General features: G+C 39.8%; 2 protein-coding genes across 3 annotated transcripts in view; one reads left to right on the top strand and one right to left on the bottom strand.

Annotated features, from left to right (window-relative positions):
- Window positions 1–16846, bottom strand: part of LOC311050670 (uncharacterized protein) — a gene marked incomplete at its 3' end in the record, with an annotated part of 728236 nt that overhangs the window by 259805 nt on the left and 451585 nt on the right. The gene's annotated exons all lie outside the window — the stretch shown is intronic.
- man2a1 (mannosidase, alpha, class 2A, member 1) overlaps window positions 1–16846 on the top strand; it is a 62297-nt gene that overhangs the window by 22446 nt on the left and 23005 nt on the right. For both annotated transcript variants that reach the window (XM_084065394.1, XM_084065393.1), the window contains exons 10-19: window positions 981–1158; window positions 3312–3532; window positions 4097–4288; window positions 5534–5648; window positions 5906–5973; window positions 6555–6720; window positions 7328–7570; window positions 12480–12602; window positions 13867–13981; window positions 16283–16416. In XM_084065394.1, coding sequence (XP_083921520.1) covers window positions 981–1158; window positions 3312–3532; window positions 4097–4288; window positions 5534–5648; window positions 5906–5973; window positions 6555–6720; window positions 7328–7570; window positions 12480–12602; window positions 13867–13981; window positions 16283–16416 — 1555 coding nt within the window. The remainder of the gene's footprint in view (window positions 1–980; window positions 1159–3311; window positions 3533–4096; window positions 4289–5533; window positions 5649–5905; window positions 5974–6554; window positions 6721–7327; window positions 7571–12479; window positions 12603–13866; window positions 13982–16282; window positions 16417–16846) is intronic.

Raw genomic sequence — 16846 nt, 5'->3', positions numbered from 1 at the left:
TCGTGGAGTGTTATTATAGTTGTTATTGTCATTAGTGGACACTTTTAAGCACTGACTCTCAACTAACGACAACCATGCTTTACTTATCCAGTTCTGCCCTCCTTTGCCTTGGAAGCACATAGCTCCTTCTGAACAGATGACACATGTGTGTTTTGCTCTTTTCCTGCACCATTTTTTCACTGTGGTCCCTCACATGCCGTTGACTTTAATTATTTCATTGTCTGACCACACCACATACACTCTGTTGTCTTTAACCCTTTAAGACCTGAGGCGATAATTTAAAAAAAAACTAAATCCTAAAGGTCCTTACACACCGGGGCGATTTTTTCGTGCGAATAATGCGTTTTTTTTTAAAACCTTATAAAGTCAATGGCTCCGTACATGGAGCGAAAAAGCGAAAAAGCGAAGCGAAAAAGCGTCTTTTAATTATTCGGAACGAGTCCGAATTTTGCGTATATTCGCTATTTTCGCCGGTTCGCCCCGGTGTGTAACAACCTTAACAGTTAAAAAAAAAAAAAAAAAGTCAATATTTTTCAAAAATAGCAGATCTACAAGCTCATAGCGCGGCTTGTATATCTGCTATTTTTGAATAGTCAAAGAAAGCTAAAGTGACACGGATGCGTTCCAGGTCTTAATGGGTTAAAAAAAATAACCCTTTTCTCCAACAAATAGCACATTTAGCTATTTTCACAGAAGTGAGGCAGCTATTAGCAATCATTTCTTCTAGCTGTCTTGTTGTCTTCACCTGATGCAATCGTGTACATGTACCATATGTGCAATACTACACATCTCCTGCACATATTAGTGAGCATGTTACTTTACGAGTCACCAAAGTTATTCAAACACATTTTTAATATGTTTTTACATTATAATGAAGAAAACATGTAGGCTATATTTTGATAAATCAAAACACATTGATAAATAGGTAGGTAATCTGAAGACTCACCTCTGATGATTATGTGACTCACTTCTCCCGTCAGAGTCCACATGCTACTGGACCAGTACCGCAAGAAGTCCAAGCTGTTCCGCTCCACTGTGGTTCTGGCTCCACTGGGAGATGACTTCCGCTACACCGAGTCCATAGAGTGGGACCAACAGTTCAACAACTACCAGAAACTGTTCGACTACATGAACTCCCACCCCGAACTGCATGTTAAAGTACGTACTACCATCCTGGGCTGCATGTTAAACTCAGTGGTGGAAAAAGTGCTCAAATGTTTTACTTACTGTAAGTAAAAGTATCAATACTGCAATGTAGAAGTACTCAGAATGAAAAAAATACTTGAGTAAAAGTACAAAAGTATTGGTATCAAAATGCACTTGGTAGTACGTACTGGATGGTAGTACGTACTATCATCCTGACTACATTAAAGTTAAAGTATGTACTGAACTGTATGTTAAAGTATAGAAACGTCCTCTGTCCGTCCGTCTGTCCGTCCATCTTTCTGTATGTCTCTCTCTCTCTCTCTCTCTCCCTCTCTCTCTCTCTCTCTGATCTGATCTCTTGGGATACCAATTTTACCAATCACGAGAGAGAACTCATACAGGACAAACAAGTGAAATTGGAAGTGAGGAAACAAACAAACAAAGAATTGCAGACAAAATTGGAATTGGAACACTGTAAAATTCAAACTGATAAATATGTTCTCGCTTCTGATTGGATTAAATTGGCGACCCACCTGAACAGTTTTTTTTCTGTTCATTAAAGAGCTGGAGAGACGGGGAGACCCCTGCTACTGAACAAACTATTATCACAATATAGAGCTTTAAAGGTAGGGTAAGTGATATTCTTTGGTTAAAAGGTTAAAGCACTATATTGTGATAGCAATCATTGATATATAGTGTTTGTTCAGTAACAGGAGTCTCCATGTCTCTCCAGCTCTTCAATAAACAGAAAACACATTTTCAGGTGGGTTGCAAACGTTCAGCCAATCAGGAGAAGAGTATCCATTTATCAGCTTAATTTTATAGTGTTCCAGTTCCAATTTGGTCTGCTAATTTATTTGAGTCATCGCTTCCAATTTCACTTGTTTGATCTGTGACCTGTCTGAGTTCTCTATCCTGATTGGATTCAATTGGTATCCTGATCTGAAAATACATTTTCTGTTTAATAAAGAGCTGGAGAGACATGGAGACTCCGGTTACTGAACAAACACTCTATAGCAATGAGTTCAATCAGAATAAATAGCTATTTAACACTTATTTTAACCCCAAAAAAACACTATCTTTAAATATGCAGGTATGGTGTGTGTATTTACATTGTTGTGTTGCTGTGGCAGAGTTCAAACAATTACAAGGTAACACAATCTGTCTAGGTCCAAAGGTCCCATGTCTGCTAAGGGCTGTACAAACACTGTTTGACCTCTGAACTGCAGGGCCTGGCTATGAATGGTCCAGTATGCCACTGGTTCTAAAAGTGGGGCCCAGGGACCTCCAGGGGTCCTTGGGGAGCTTCCAGGGGGTCCCCAGCTAAATGATTGATAGTTAGGAGCCAAATGGACCCTTATAGGTCTGTAACTCTGAGAGTGTACAAATGGAACCAAATAGACCCTTACAGCTCTATAACTATGGGAGTGTACAAATGGAACCAAATGGACCCTTATGGAAACATTTGTTTTCTGGTTCACATGTATTTATTGAAAATATTCAGGTTAAGACTTCTAACACTATAAATAAAAAGAAAATCTGATCTACAAGTTCATAACCTTTGTGAGCTTGTAGATCCACTGCTTTCCGGCTATAGGATTAGGGTTCAAAATGGCCAAAAACTGGCATTCATGAAATCGTCCTTGGGAAATGTTGATGTCCTCACACATATAGTAATGCAAACGTGTTTGTATATGTGTGCGTGTGTGTGTGTGTGTGTGTGTGTGTGTGTGTGTGTGTGTGTGTGTGTGTGTGTGTGTGTGTGTGTGTGTGTGTGTGTGTGTGTGTGTGTGTGTGTGTGTCATAAATGAAACATGCATGCAGTGGTGTGAAGTAACTAAGTACATTCACTTAAGTACTGTACTTAAGTACACTTTAGAGGAATTTTTACTTTACTGGAGTATTTCCCATTTTCAACACGACGTGTTGTGAGCTTGTAGATCTTATTTTCAAACATTTTAGTACTTTTACTTTTGGTATGTAAGTATATTTTGATGCCAATACTTTTGTACTTTAACTCAAGTAACATGAGCCTTTACTTGTAACAGAGTACTTCTACATTGCAGTATTGATACTTTTACTTAAGTGAAATATTTGAGTACTTTTTCCACCACTGCATGCAGGCGTATTTGCTGTCTTGTTTATTCTATGCACATGTTCTTTAGGCCCAGTTCGGAACCATCTCGGACTACTTTGCTGCGCTGAGGCGCCAGGCGGGGGGGTCATCGCGCCCAGCAGGCAGTCCTAGTGGTGGGGGGGTGGAACTGCCCGTGCTGAGCGGGGACTTCTTCACCTACGCTGACCGGGACGACCACTACTGGAGCGGATACTTCACCTCGAGACCTTTTTATAAGAGACTGGACCGTATGCTGGAGGCACACCTCAGGTATTTGGATTTTTTTTTTTAACACATTAAGACCGGGAACGCATCTGTGTGGAACCACTTTAACCATTATTTTATACTTTGGCTATTTAAAAATAGCAGATATACAAGCTCATGGCGCGGCACCGAGTGCCGCGCCATGAGCTTGTAGATCTGCTATTTTGGAAAAATCGTGAAAATGTGTGCAAATCTTATAGATTATATCTTATAGATATCTTATAGATAATATTATAGATTTTTTAAAGCAAACATTTTTAACTCAAATATTTTCTTCTGGGGGGGCAAAAGATTGAGAAACTGACATAGAAACATAGGTTTTTCAGAAAACTGTTAGGATTTAGAAGACATTTTTAGAATCGGCTTCAGGTCTTAATGGGTTAAGTAAATGCATGTGTTACAATGTACTTTGGAAAATATTATAAAGAAAAAGCTGTGGGTTAAACTTCATTATTAGTATTAATATTAATATTCTTTCATCAAAATTATTAAATTGGGCTAAATAATAGCTACTCTCTCTCTCTCTCCCCCCATCTCTCTGTCTATGTATTCATCATGTCTCTCGTCCAGGGCAGCAGAGATCCTGTACAGCCTGACGCTGGCTCACATAAGGCAGCTGGGTGGTAACCGCGGCGACAGTTACCCAGCGGCCGAGGGCTACCGGTTGCTAACGGATGCTAGGCGCAACCTGGGTCTGTTCCAGCACCACGACGCCGTCACCGGCACCGCCAAGGACTGGGTGGTGGTCGACTATGGTACCAGGTGACTTAAACCATTTCTTCCTTATTTCCCTGAGTCATGTCCTGATTTCCCTGTGTCATGTCTAACTCTGAGAGGGGACAAATGTAAAATCCTGTTTTCACGTATCCATTTGTGCCGTATTACCCTGAGTCATGTCCTTATTTCTCTGAGTCATGTCCATATTTCTGCGAGTCATGTCCTTATTTCTGCGAGTCAAGTCCTTATTTCTCAGAGTCATGTCCTTATTTCTCTGAGTCATGTCCATATTTCTGCGAGTCATGTCCTTATTTCTGCGAGTCATGTCCTTATTTCTCAGAGTTATGTCCTTATTTCTCAGAGTCATGTCCTTATTTCTCAGAGTCATGTCCTTATTTCTCAGAGTCATGTCCTTATTTCTCAGAGTCATGTCCTTATTTCTCAGAGTCATGTCCTTATTTCTGCGAGTTATGTCCTTATTTCTGCGAGTTATGTCCTTATTTCTCTGAGTCATGTCCATATTTCTGCGAGTCATGTCCTTATTTCTGCGAGTCAAGTCCTTATTTCTCAGAGTCATGTCCTTATTTCTTGGAGTCATGTCCATATTTCTGCGAGTCATGTCCTTATTTCTGCGAGTCATGTCCTAATTTCTCAGTCATGTCCTTATTTCTGCGAGTCATGTCCTTATTTCTGCGAGTTATGTCCTTATTTCTCAGAGTCATGTCCTTATCCCCTGAGTCATTTGTGTCAAGTGTACAAATGGAACCAAATGGCCCCTTGCGACCATTTACAGCTTGTCACTCCAAGCTGTAACTATAGTGAGAGGGAGAATGTGTAGGTTACGTTGTTGACTGGCACCAGTGGTGTAAAGTAACAAAGTACATTTACTCAAGTACTGTACTTACAATCTTTAGGTATTTTTACTTTACTGGAGTATTTCCAGTTTGCAGTACTTTTACTTCTACTCCACTACATCTCAGAGGCAAATATTGTACTTTTACTCCACTACATTTATTGGAAAACTTTAGTTACTAGTTACTTTGCAGATATCAATTATTATATTATAAAACATGCATTAACCACTTTAGCCCTGTTTTATACCTAGGCTATTTGAAAAAAGCAGATCTACACGCGTTGCACCTGAGCTTGTTGATCTGCTATTTTCAAACATTTTAGTACTTTTACTGATGTATACGTGTGTGTGTGTGTGTGTGTGTGTGTGTGTGTGTGTGTGTGTGTGTGTGTGTGTGTGTGTGTGTGTGTGTGTGTGTGTGTGTGTGTGTGTGGCAGGTTGTTTCATTCCATACTCAACCTGAAGCAGGTGATGGTTAACTCCGCCCACTGGCTAATCCTCAAAGACAAGAGCCAGTACAGCCATGACAGCTCCAAGGCCTTCCTACACATGGTATGTTCACATTCTCATCCCTCAGGGAAATTGGAAGTGATGGCACACAGAATTGAGCAGGCATATTGAAACACATGAAATTGAAGCTGATAAACAGTATTTTCTGCTTGTTATAAAGTGCTGGAGAGACAGGGGGACAAAACCACGCTATAACCACTCAGAATAAATAACTTTTTTAACTTTAACCAAGCACTATTTGGTACTTTTTAACCAAGTACTATTTGTTTTAACCAAACATATCACTTACTTGCATTAAGGATGAGGTGCAGCCATCTCAAGATGCCTTGCCAAGGAAGACTGTCCTGAAAATAGGAGCTACACAGAGGTAAAACATTTTTATGTTTGGTGGGGATATGTTGTGTCCTTGCTTCTGGTCACACTGAATTAAATACATCTGATGTGTGTCTGATATGTGATAATAGCACATTTAACTATTTAAGTAAAATATATATTAACCACATTAACCCTTGAGTCCTTATATTGTGAACATTTTCAGTGATTCTCTCTCTCTTCTGAAAATTCAAAAATAGTAATAAAAAACAGACCTCGCGCTCCGAGGTGTTCTGAGCTTGTAAATCGGCTGTTTTCACAATATTTATCTGTGGAACCGTGTCAAACTCAATCAAATGCCTCAACTCCTACAATTCTAAGTGCTTGTCAGGGTGGGGGGTCCCCATTTCAAATACTGTATGATTATTTTGGGGGGTCCCCAGTTCAAATATGATTATTTTGGGGGGTCCCCAGTTCAAATATGATTATGATTTTGGGGGGTCCTCAGTTCAAATATGATTATTTTGGGGGGTCTAGGGGTCTAGCGCACTGCGAAACAGGGAATCTGGCTGATACCGACAATAAGCCTCTCCGAGCGACATACTGACTTACTTAATTCTATGTATTCCATGGCAGATCATTGGTGGTGTATAACCCAACAGAACAGGAACGATCATCGGTCGCTACCGTGTACGTAGACACGCCACACGTCCGGGTTGTCTCGGAAACGGGCCAGCCAATCCCCTCGCAGATCTCTGCCGTGTGGGAAAAGCCAACGCAGGCATCTGAGGAAGCCTTCCAGGTAAGCATGTATGGTAACACTTAAAGCTGCTCTATGTCACTTTCAGATCATAAGAAACCTTTGATCCGATCTAAATTAGCAACTAAATTAGTTGCTGTTAGCTACCTGTCCAAAGGCAAAGTATTTAACCCATTAAGACCTGGAACTGTGTCATTTTTAGCTTTGAGCTAAAAAGCATTATTTTACACTTTGGGCTATTCAAAAATAGCAGATATACAAGCTCATAGCGCGGCACCGAGTTGGTCTGCTATTTTTGAAAAATCTTTGTTTCTGGGGGTCCCTGGAACAAGATATTTTGATGGGGTCCGCGGCCAAATACATATAATTTTGGGGGTCCTTGACATGAAAAAGTTTGAGCACCACTGATATAGAAACATACGTTTTTCAGAAAACTGTTGAGATTTAGGAGACATGTAGAATCGGCTTCAGGTCTCAATGGGTTAAAAAAGTATCGAAAAGTTTATCTCATTCCTCTTCTGTTTTTTCATTAACCCCGCCCCTCTCTCCCTCTCCCCTCTCCCCTCTCCCTCTCCCTCTCCCTCTCCCTCTCCCTCTCTCTCTCTCTCTCTCTCTCTCTCTCTTTCTCTGTCCCTCGCTCTCTCTCTAGCTGTCATTCATAGCTCAGGTTCCAGCTTTTGGGCTGTCTGTCTATTATTTGAGTGAATCTCTCATAGACAGCGCCCAAAAGGCAGACTACACATTCCTGCAACAGGATAGGTCAGACCAGCTGTCAGTCACAGCCAAACACTTCTGGGTGTCCCGCCCCATGGGTCTGGAGGCCGCCGCCCCTCTGAGCATCAAGAACGCCCACGTCCATATATGGAGTTCTGCTAGCACCGGTCTGATGGAGGTACAGTAACATAAAATAACTAAATATAGAATTGTTCTGCTGACAATTATCTGTGACAGTAATTACAGGGAATTATGCAGGATTTCGCCATAATATGGCATAACATGAGCTTGTAGATTAGCTATTTTCAGCATGGGACACCGTTGTACGACATAGTTAAATCAGGTTTAACCACGTGAACCCGAGCGGTCCTATTGTGAGGCGAACGTAGCAAAAATAGCTGATCAACAAGCTCAGAACCTAGTTTAAAATGGTTTTAAAGTCTTTATCCACAAGCAATTGATTGGTCCAGGAGTTTGACAGAGAGAATCACAGTCGCTACATCTAGTGTTAATCAAAGTTTTGCATTATTTTATTATTACAATTTTTTAAAACCCATTAAGACCTGAGGCGATTCATACAAAATGTTTTTTGAAAAAAAAAAAAAAAAATGTTTTCAAGATTTTTCAAAAATAGCAGATCTACAAGCTCATAAGCTATTTTTGAATAGCCAAAGAAATCTAAAGTGACACAGATGCGTTCCAGGTCTTAATGGGTTAATATAATTTCAGTTAACCCAAATTTTACCTGCATCTAGTTTTTTTTAGCCGCTAGCTGAAAGCGCGGCTCTACAAACAGCCTCAGACATCATCACTCCCGACATGTTCGCGACACCTATTTGTCTATTGGCTGTCCTGGCTGTCCTTCACTACTTTACAGCCAATGGGGAGACACTAGTTTAAAGCCAATGGACGGCCGTCTTTTGCAGCAGCATGTTTGTTGTTGCTTTTCCTCAGAAGGCAACGTTGCATTCTACTGTCTGTGCTGATGCGTTAGCAACATGCTATGCTAACCGTAATAGTGAGAGGACAGAGTGAGAGGCTGAGAGTCATAAAGTCATTAAGTCATAAAAACTCGGCCAGCGGAGAATCTGCTAATCATCTGTGATTTACAACAGCCGTTCCACACACGCTCATCACAATAGACATCGCGGCTCCCTTCAGTGTTGATTTAACTCTGAGGAGTTCTTCTTAGCTGTGATGACATGCAGTGGAAGTACTAAAATGTTTTACTTGAGTAAAAGTATCAATACTGCAATGTAGAAGTACTCTGTTACAAGTAAAAGTCTGCAATTCAAAATTTACTTGAGTAAAAGTACAAAAGTGTTGGTATCCAAATGTATTTAAAGTACCATAAGTAAAAGTACAAACATGTTTGAAAATAGCAGATCTACAAGCTCACAACGTGTCGCGATGCGACACGTTGTGAGCTTGTAGATCAGCTATTTTCAAATAGCCTTGGTATAAAATAGGGCTAAAGTGGTTAATGTATGTTTTATAATGTAATAATTTATATCTGCAAAGTAACTAGTAACTCAAGTTTTCAAATAATTGTAGTGGAGTAAAAGTACAATATTTGCCTCTGAGATGTAGTGGAGTAGAAGTACAAGTACTGAAAACTGGAAATACAACAGTAAAGTGAAAAATACCTCAAAATTGTACTTAAATACAGTACTTGAGTACATGTACTTACTTTACACCACTGATGACATGCCTGTCTAAGACAAGTCCCAGAGTATTCCTAAAACTGTATATATCTGTAGGCTATTTTTATTTATTTATTATTGTCCATTTTATTTTCTTGCTTAATATTTTCTTTGCTTCATTATATCAATTATAGCCTATGTAGAACAATCTGTGGTACAAGTTCCAACAACATTTAGCTGCTTGTATCTTTATGAGTCAGTAACAAATAAAGCTTCTTGAATTCTGCACAATTCTAATGTTGTAATTCACTGCAGAAGGACTTGTTTTGTACCACAATAGGTAGGCTAGTCCTATACCAGTTACTTATTTTTATTTTAATGTTAAGACATTTATGCTTGAATGACAGTGATTAGGCCATAACATGTTACAGCACTATAAAAAAACAAGAAATGACAAAGTCATAATATAGCCGCAAAATGTCATATTGAGGTATGCCATTTTTTGGCAGAGTTCTTCTACATTGCAGTATTGATACTTTCACTTGAGTAGTTGGGGGGGGGGCACACACACACAATACAGCTGCTAATAATATGACTGTCAAATCATATTTATTCTTGTTTTCTTTCAAAAGGACATATATTTTTTCAAACAAGTTTTTCTTTTTTTTTTTTCAAAAGTTTTTTTTTTTCAAAAAGTTTTTTTTTTTCTTTTTTTTTTTAAATTTCATTTTTTCAACGGGAGATTGGGGCAAAAAAAGCCTGCCGCTAGCGGCTATATTATGACTTTAGTCATTTCTTGTTTGTTATTTTGTTAACACATTGACTGCCTGAATTATTTTCACTGCCTATTGTTATTCATGCCAGAGATTTTTCAATGAAAAAAAAAAAAGTACTCAGGAGCCGAGATGCAAAATTTTAAAGTTTTAAGTTAACAAGGAAGTGGATGAGAGTAAAGATCTTCAAAAATTCATATCTCCTTTGGGTCAATTTTTTTTTTTTTTTTTTTTAAACTTTAATTTTTTGGCAGGCAAGTGATGAAAACCTAAAAACGAGTTGAGTCGTTCTAGGCAGTCAATGTGTTAACTGTAATAACCTGTTCATCAACCGATTCAAAAAAGTGGGGCTGATGAAAAGGGTCCATCCGTTTTATTGCATTTTGACATTTTATCATTGGTCTGTGCACCTTAATAGCAGGGCGGGAATATGCCGTTTTCAATACACGATAGTGCACTTGGTGATACAAGCGTGAAATTTGGCACAGATGTCCTTCATATGACCCTAATTGATAATCAACCTCTGGCCACGCAAAAATCCTAAGATTTCAAGATGGCCACCACCAGTTTTCAAATGGCTGCAACTGGGCCAATGTTTTGGACTATATCACTTTGCTGGGGCTTATTTTAATATATGAGAATATGTTCTGGAGGTATTTCTACCAAGTACGATAAAAAATTACATTAGGTTCCAATATGGCGGCATGTTTTCCAATATGGCTGCCGATAAATTGCAGAAATGTGCATCTGCTTATGGTTTATCCACATGAGCTTGTAGTACATGTCTGTGTATTAATTACCATACACGGAATCCATTTATGGAACATTTGAAAGTGATTTATTAGCTTGGTAAAGCTTAGTGCTTACTTTTTGTTTTGTTATAAGTCATTATAAACACATTCTCATTTACAATGGTGGCTGTGCAAGTGACAGGCCAGTTTACTAGCAACTGCAACCACAGAGGGGTGTGCAGATAAACTTAAAGCATTTGCAGTGTCCAGAACATGCTTTTTTACATCCACATCGTGTCAGCTTCTGGCATAATTTGGCAAACAGGACTGCACAAGAGTGACTGGCCCTGTATATGTCCTGCTTGGAATGCACTTCACTTGCATTCACTTCCTTGTAGGAACTACTTCTATGAAGTTCTATCGTACATGAGTACTATGAACTCCTCAATGACTTGCATATGTTTATCATTTATTGCAAAAGGTGTTGAACCTAATTTGGAGAAGTTGTCTGCCATGCTGACCTTTTTCCCTTTCCATGGAAGGACGAAACTGTGTGGCATCCCCTGAATGCATGAAAGAAGCAAAGACCTGATGACTTTGATTCAATAGCTGATGCAATTTCATGAACAGGGATCCATCTGAGATCCTTCCCTCCTTCCAAAGGCAATCCACAGCTAATTCAAGCCAAGTCTTTGAACAAGTGAAACTGTTATGTCAACAATGTCAGTATCTGAGGCAGAGCTCAGAGGATAGCATCTGACACATCATGATTCGCAGCTCAGATACTGACGTTGTTGTCATAGCAGTTGCACTTGTTCATATTAAGTAAGTCTGAGACTTATTGTCAGTATCAGCTGAGAACACAGGGGTCTTATAGACCCCCTGGTATTGCTGAGGTGGAGCGCCACACTCACCGTACCTACTCATACACTGATCCTGACCGAACCCATGACCATGTGATCCGAAGGTGAAAGCTCTACCAACTGAGCTACCCAGACACAAAGACTTGGCTTGAAAAAGCTGTTGAAGAACCTCAGATGGATCCCCCTTGAAAAAAATGCATCGGCTATTGGATCAAAGTCATCAGGTCTTTGCTTCTTTCATGCGTTCAGCAGATGCCATACAGTTTTGTCCTTCCACGGAAAGAGAAGACCTGTTTGAGAAAATATCCCTATATACAGTATATATAAGTTTTTGTATTTATTGGTGAACATATTGAAAAGTCTGTTGCCCTAGGTCATTAAAGCTACCAAATCACTTTAAAATGTGCTATAAATTGATTCTGGGTATGATAATTAATACAAATACATGTGCTACAAGCTCATGTGAATGTACATTTATGCAATTTATCGGCAGCCATATTGGAAAATATGCCGCCATATTAGAACCTAATATTATTATTTTTTATCTTATTTGGTAGAAATACCATCAGAACATATTCTCCTACATTAAAATAAGGGGGAAATCAAAGATTTACAGCCCCAGCAAAGTGATATAGTCCAAAATGTTGGCCCAGTTGCAGCCATTTTGAAAACCGGTGGTGGCCATCTTGAAATCTTAGGATTTTTGCGTGGCCAGAGGTTGATTATCAATTAGGGTCATATGAAGGACATCTCAGCCAAATTTCTCGCTTGTATCACCAAGTGCACTATGGTATCAATTTCCCGCCCTGCTATAAGCCCAATACATGCTCCTTCTGACGTCCGAAAAGGGACGTCATACAGTCTAACTGGACGTTTGCGATGGCATATTGCCGCTGCAACATTGTGTGTGTGTGTGTGTGTGTGTGTGTGTGTGTGTGTGTGTGTGTGTGTGTGTGTGTGTGTGTGTGTGTGTGTGTGTGTGTGTGTGTGTGTGTGTTTATGTGTTTGGTTTATGTAGAAGTAACAGCTATTATAGCATGGATCAGAACATCGTGTGTGTTTGTTTGGTTTATGTAGAAGTACCAGCTGTTACCTGAAGGGTCGGAACATGAGGTCAAAGTGCAGTTCTTCTGGTACGGGACGACATCCAAACGAGACAAGAGTGGAGCCTACCTGTTCTTACCTGATGGGGAAGCCAAGGTAATCAACTAATGTTAGTCACAAGCTCTTGTTAATGCTTTTTTATACTGTTCTCACAAATTTTGCACGGCACTGTCATAGGACAAAGTAGAGCATTCGTTTACCAAGCAACAAACAAACAAAAACAAGGCCAACAGTGATGATATATTCGTTGCTGTCAGGTGGAAACCTTGTACGTCCGAAATCGTAATCCTTCTTCATTATTATTTGTAAAACATTTTAAAATAGTGAAAATAGCCGATCTACTGTTACGAAAAAAATAATATATTGTCCATGCAGAAGGTGAATGCATATCTTAGAACAGTGGTTCTCAAACTTTTTCATGTCAAGGACCCCCAAAATGATATTTATTTGGCCGCAGACCCCCGTCTCAAAATATTTTGAGATATCAAAAGTGGGGTCCCCGGACCAATGAGAACCAATGAGAACCAATGCTCTATGTCTCTTAAGGTCACTTTATATACTAATTTCTAAGCAGGAATTCGCACAGAAAACATACAATCATGAAATGATTGTATGTATATAGATCAATATTTGACAGTCCAATATCGCCATAACACTACAAACGCAGAGCTATTTACTACACTACTTTTGTGTGACACTCTACAGGGTGACCAGATCCCGTTTTCAAGCTGCGTGTCCTGAGTCCCGACAAATATATCTCTAAAACACTTACCTCGCCCCTCCCGTTTGTATGCGAGATCTGGCGAAAACTTCTGGGAACTCAGATTACTAAAACACTAACATGTCCCGGTTTTCAACATTCACTACAAAATTGTCCCGGTTTTCGACAGAATTGCAATAATAATAGTTGTTTTCAGTGGTTGCATAGGCGTTCGTCATGTTCTTTTCATGTAAACATGGTCACCTAACCCAATCAGAAAACATGAGCGAATGCACTGCGTGTGTCTGAATTCAACGCTGAGGCTGATGTTTGTCAATCAGTCGCTGCCTGTATGCAACACCTATGGTGCGCATACACGGACATTCATGAATGGGCGCGCACGTGCACGACGAACGTGCATATTGATTTAAGGGTCCCGGTTTGAGGGACTGAATATACAGTATGGTCACCCTACTCTTGTATGAAGAAGTAGGGAGTTCATTTACGAAAAACATTCACGTTTGAAATATGGAGGTTTTTGCCCGACATGACTTGTTGTTAGCTCTCTCGCATTAGCTTGTTCATCTTTTGTTTTTGACAAGCGATGCTGTTGTTTTACAGAGTTTTCATAAAGTTTTAACCCTCTGCCCCCCCCCCCAGCCCTACTCTCTGTCCCAGCCCCCCCTCATCCGGGTCACTAGGGGGCGTGTCTTCTCTGAGATCACTTCCTGTTTCCAGCACTTCACGCACACAGCACGCCTATTCCATGGCACAGGTAAAGAGTGTGTGTGTGTGTGTGTGTGTGTGTGTGTGTGTGTGTGTGTGTGTGTGTGTGTGTGTGTGTGTGTGTGTGTGTGTGTGTGTGTGTGTGCGTGTGTGTGTGCACGTGCGACTGCATCACTGCATGCGTGCGTGTGAGTAAATGTCATTTGAATTTTAAGCACACTATTCAAATATCACTAAATGGAATATGCAAATTAAGTCCATTTGCTGAACAAAATTTCCAGACTACCTGAACTTAGTAAACGCACAATATAATTATTACTGATTATAATAATTGGTGTCAACATGTCAGCAGCAAATGTCATGTAACAAATGTGTATAGACCTTTATGCATTCATGCAAAAACTTTTCACTATAAACCTATTCTACTGTTACTCTCACAGTAATAGGCTCTATGCGCAGCAGCCATATTATCATTTCCTTCACAGGTGTTACCATTGGGCCGGATTCATAACGAGGGTCGTAAATATGGTGTAAATGAAGTTCGTAAAGGAGGTCGTATTTCTGGTACTCACTAACGGACGTGCAATTCAAAAAGGGGATCGTATATGACAGAGACGTGCGTATGACCAGTGTGTATGACCAGGTGTGATGATTACTCTCTGGAAGGCTGCATCCAACAGCATCCAACTTCAACGTCACCGTGCTGAACCGTGCCAAACAGTGTTGCCATGTCCGCTTATTATAAGCCAATTTGGACTTATTTTTCTGTAAAGTTGCTTGTAAATATTGGGAGCTGTGGGATGCGGTTTTGTGGGCTTGTTTCTAAAGTGTGGTTGGTTATTTGGGCTTGCTTCACAATTGTTTAATTGTTTTAACCGGTGGTTCTCAAATATTTTCATGTCATGGACCCCCAAGTTAATATGTATGCTAATTTATCCCTAAGCCCCATCTGAAAATGTTTTGTGCCAGCTGGAGGCAGATTTGTGTTGTTAGAATGTTTAAAAAATCTTCCAAATCTTCCACATTTTATTACACGATTTAAAAAAAATAATAGCAGATCTACAAGCTCACAACGGTTTAATTAAAGTGCTTATAATGGCCTAAGTGCCAGTTGCTTCTTTTGGGCTTGTTTTCCTAGACATGGTTGCTTATTTCTCTCACAACATCTGGCAACGCTGATGCAAGTTCAACTCTGCCGTCTCTCGTCTAAAGATAACATATGCGGTGTCGCATCGCCTTGACAACTTACTGTTCTGTCTGGAAGCGGATCACGTAATAAATGCTCTCATGTGTAATGAGAATAAAGAAGTTTACAAGGTTTAACCCCATTACCAAATAAAAGGCTAATAAAACGTGGAAAGGATATCATAAGCCTTTTCTAATGAACATTGCGCACCTTAAAGATGATGTTGAAAATAAATCCAGGGCATACAAGTGGAACGCTTCTATCCGATTATGGACCAGAAGAGCTTATTGATTAAATTAATTAATTTTGGATATCACTGTCCTACGTCGGAATGGGGAATGGTTCTGGACGCAGCTTTCATCCACTTTATTTTTCCTCATCAGATGGTAATATTTATTAGGCTGTTGTGTGTGGCGTTCATGTGATCAATATACAGTAGCCTAACAGCAGGCTTTACAAATTAATACCGCGACACGGACACTGATGCAAGTCAGTCCCTCCGCAGTTTCATTAAGGCATGATAGCCTATTTTCATTATTATGTGACACTTTGGCTGAGATGGCCAGCTGGCAAACACAGGACCTAATAATTCAGCTGCGACTCATATAGCCTAGAAAATAAATAAAAAGCGGTGGAATCTACATCATGTCTTATGCATAGGCTACAAGCAATAGATCGTTTGACTTTTTTTATTATTATTTTTTTAATATATATGTGTGTTGACAAATGTTGGGCACATATATATTTTATTTGAGGCCCAGAAATGTATTTATCAGGTTCTAGATTTTTTTCCGTTAGCCAGTGGTTCTCAAACGTTTTCATGTGAAGGACCCCCAAAATGATATGTATTTGGCCGCGGACCCCCCATCTGAAAATGCTTTGTGCCAGGGACCCCCAGAAGGGAAGATTTCTGTAAAAACAAGGAATCAAAATTTCCCAAACATTTTCGATAATTTCCCTGGTGGGGTCGTGCTCGGGATCAATTCACCATATTAACCCATTAAGACCGATTCTACAAATGTCTTCTAAATCCTAACAGTTTTCTAAAAAAGTTAGTTTGTAGATCTGCTATTTTTGAATAGCCAAAGTATAAAATATGGTTAAAGTGGTTACAACCAATTTAGAAATGGAATTATATAAAAAAATCCATGTGTCCATCTGTAGGTGTTGAGGCGTATTCTGTGGAGCTGTCTAACTTGGTGGACATCAGAGGGGAGGTGAACAAGGAGCTGGCCATGAGAATCAACACGGATGTGGAGAGCAAAGACCGCTTCTTCACCGACCTCAATGGCTTCCAGGTACAGGACAGTATGGACAGTAGGGACAATCTGTTTGGATTGATTGATTGAATGATTGATTGAATACTTTATTAAAGAGGTGGCGCCATGTTTTTGCACTTTTTCTGTTTTTCATTTTTCATTAAGCCTATTTGGAGTTTCTTCCTGGAGGCTGAAACCTTGAGGGTCAAACGTGCCAATAGAAAAACAGCGCTTTAGGACATAGTAAAAACATACCCTCCCCCTCATTATCATAACACAACAGGTGTGGGCATGAGGAGGAGGAGGGACTAGGACAGGTGGGTGGTGCTAAGGTGGTGGAGGAGGTGCTAAGGTGAGAATCAGGTATACTTAATGAACTGGAGGTGTGTCCACATTTCATTTCCACAATTTCTGTACACTTTTTTGAAAAAAATCTTCCTCCTAGTATAACCATAATACCTGATGATTA

Source organism: Gymnoscopelus microlampas (genome assembly GCF_963454915.1).
Source record: "Gymnoscopelus microlampas genome assembly, chromosome: 8".
In the NCBI taxonomy this organism is placed as follows: domain Eukaryota; kingdom Metazoa; phylum Chordata; class Actinopteri; order Myctophiformes; family Myctophidae; genus Gymnoscopelus; species Gymnoscopelus microlampas.
Note: the sequence above shows the minus strand (reverse complement) of the source record. Positions and strands in the feature narration are given on the sequence as shown.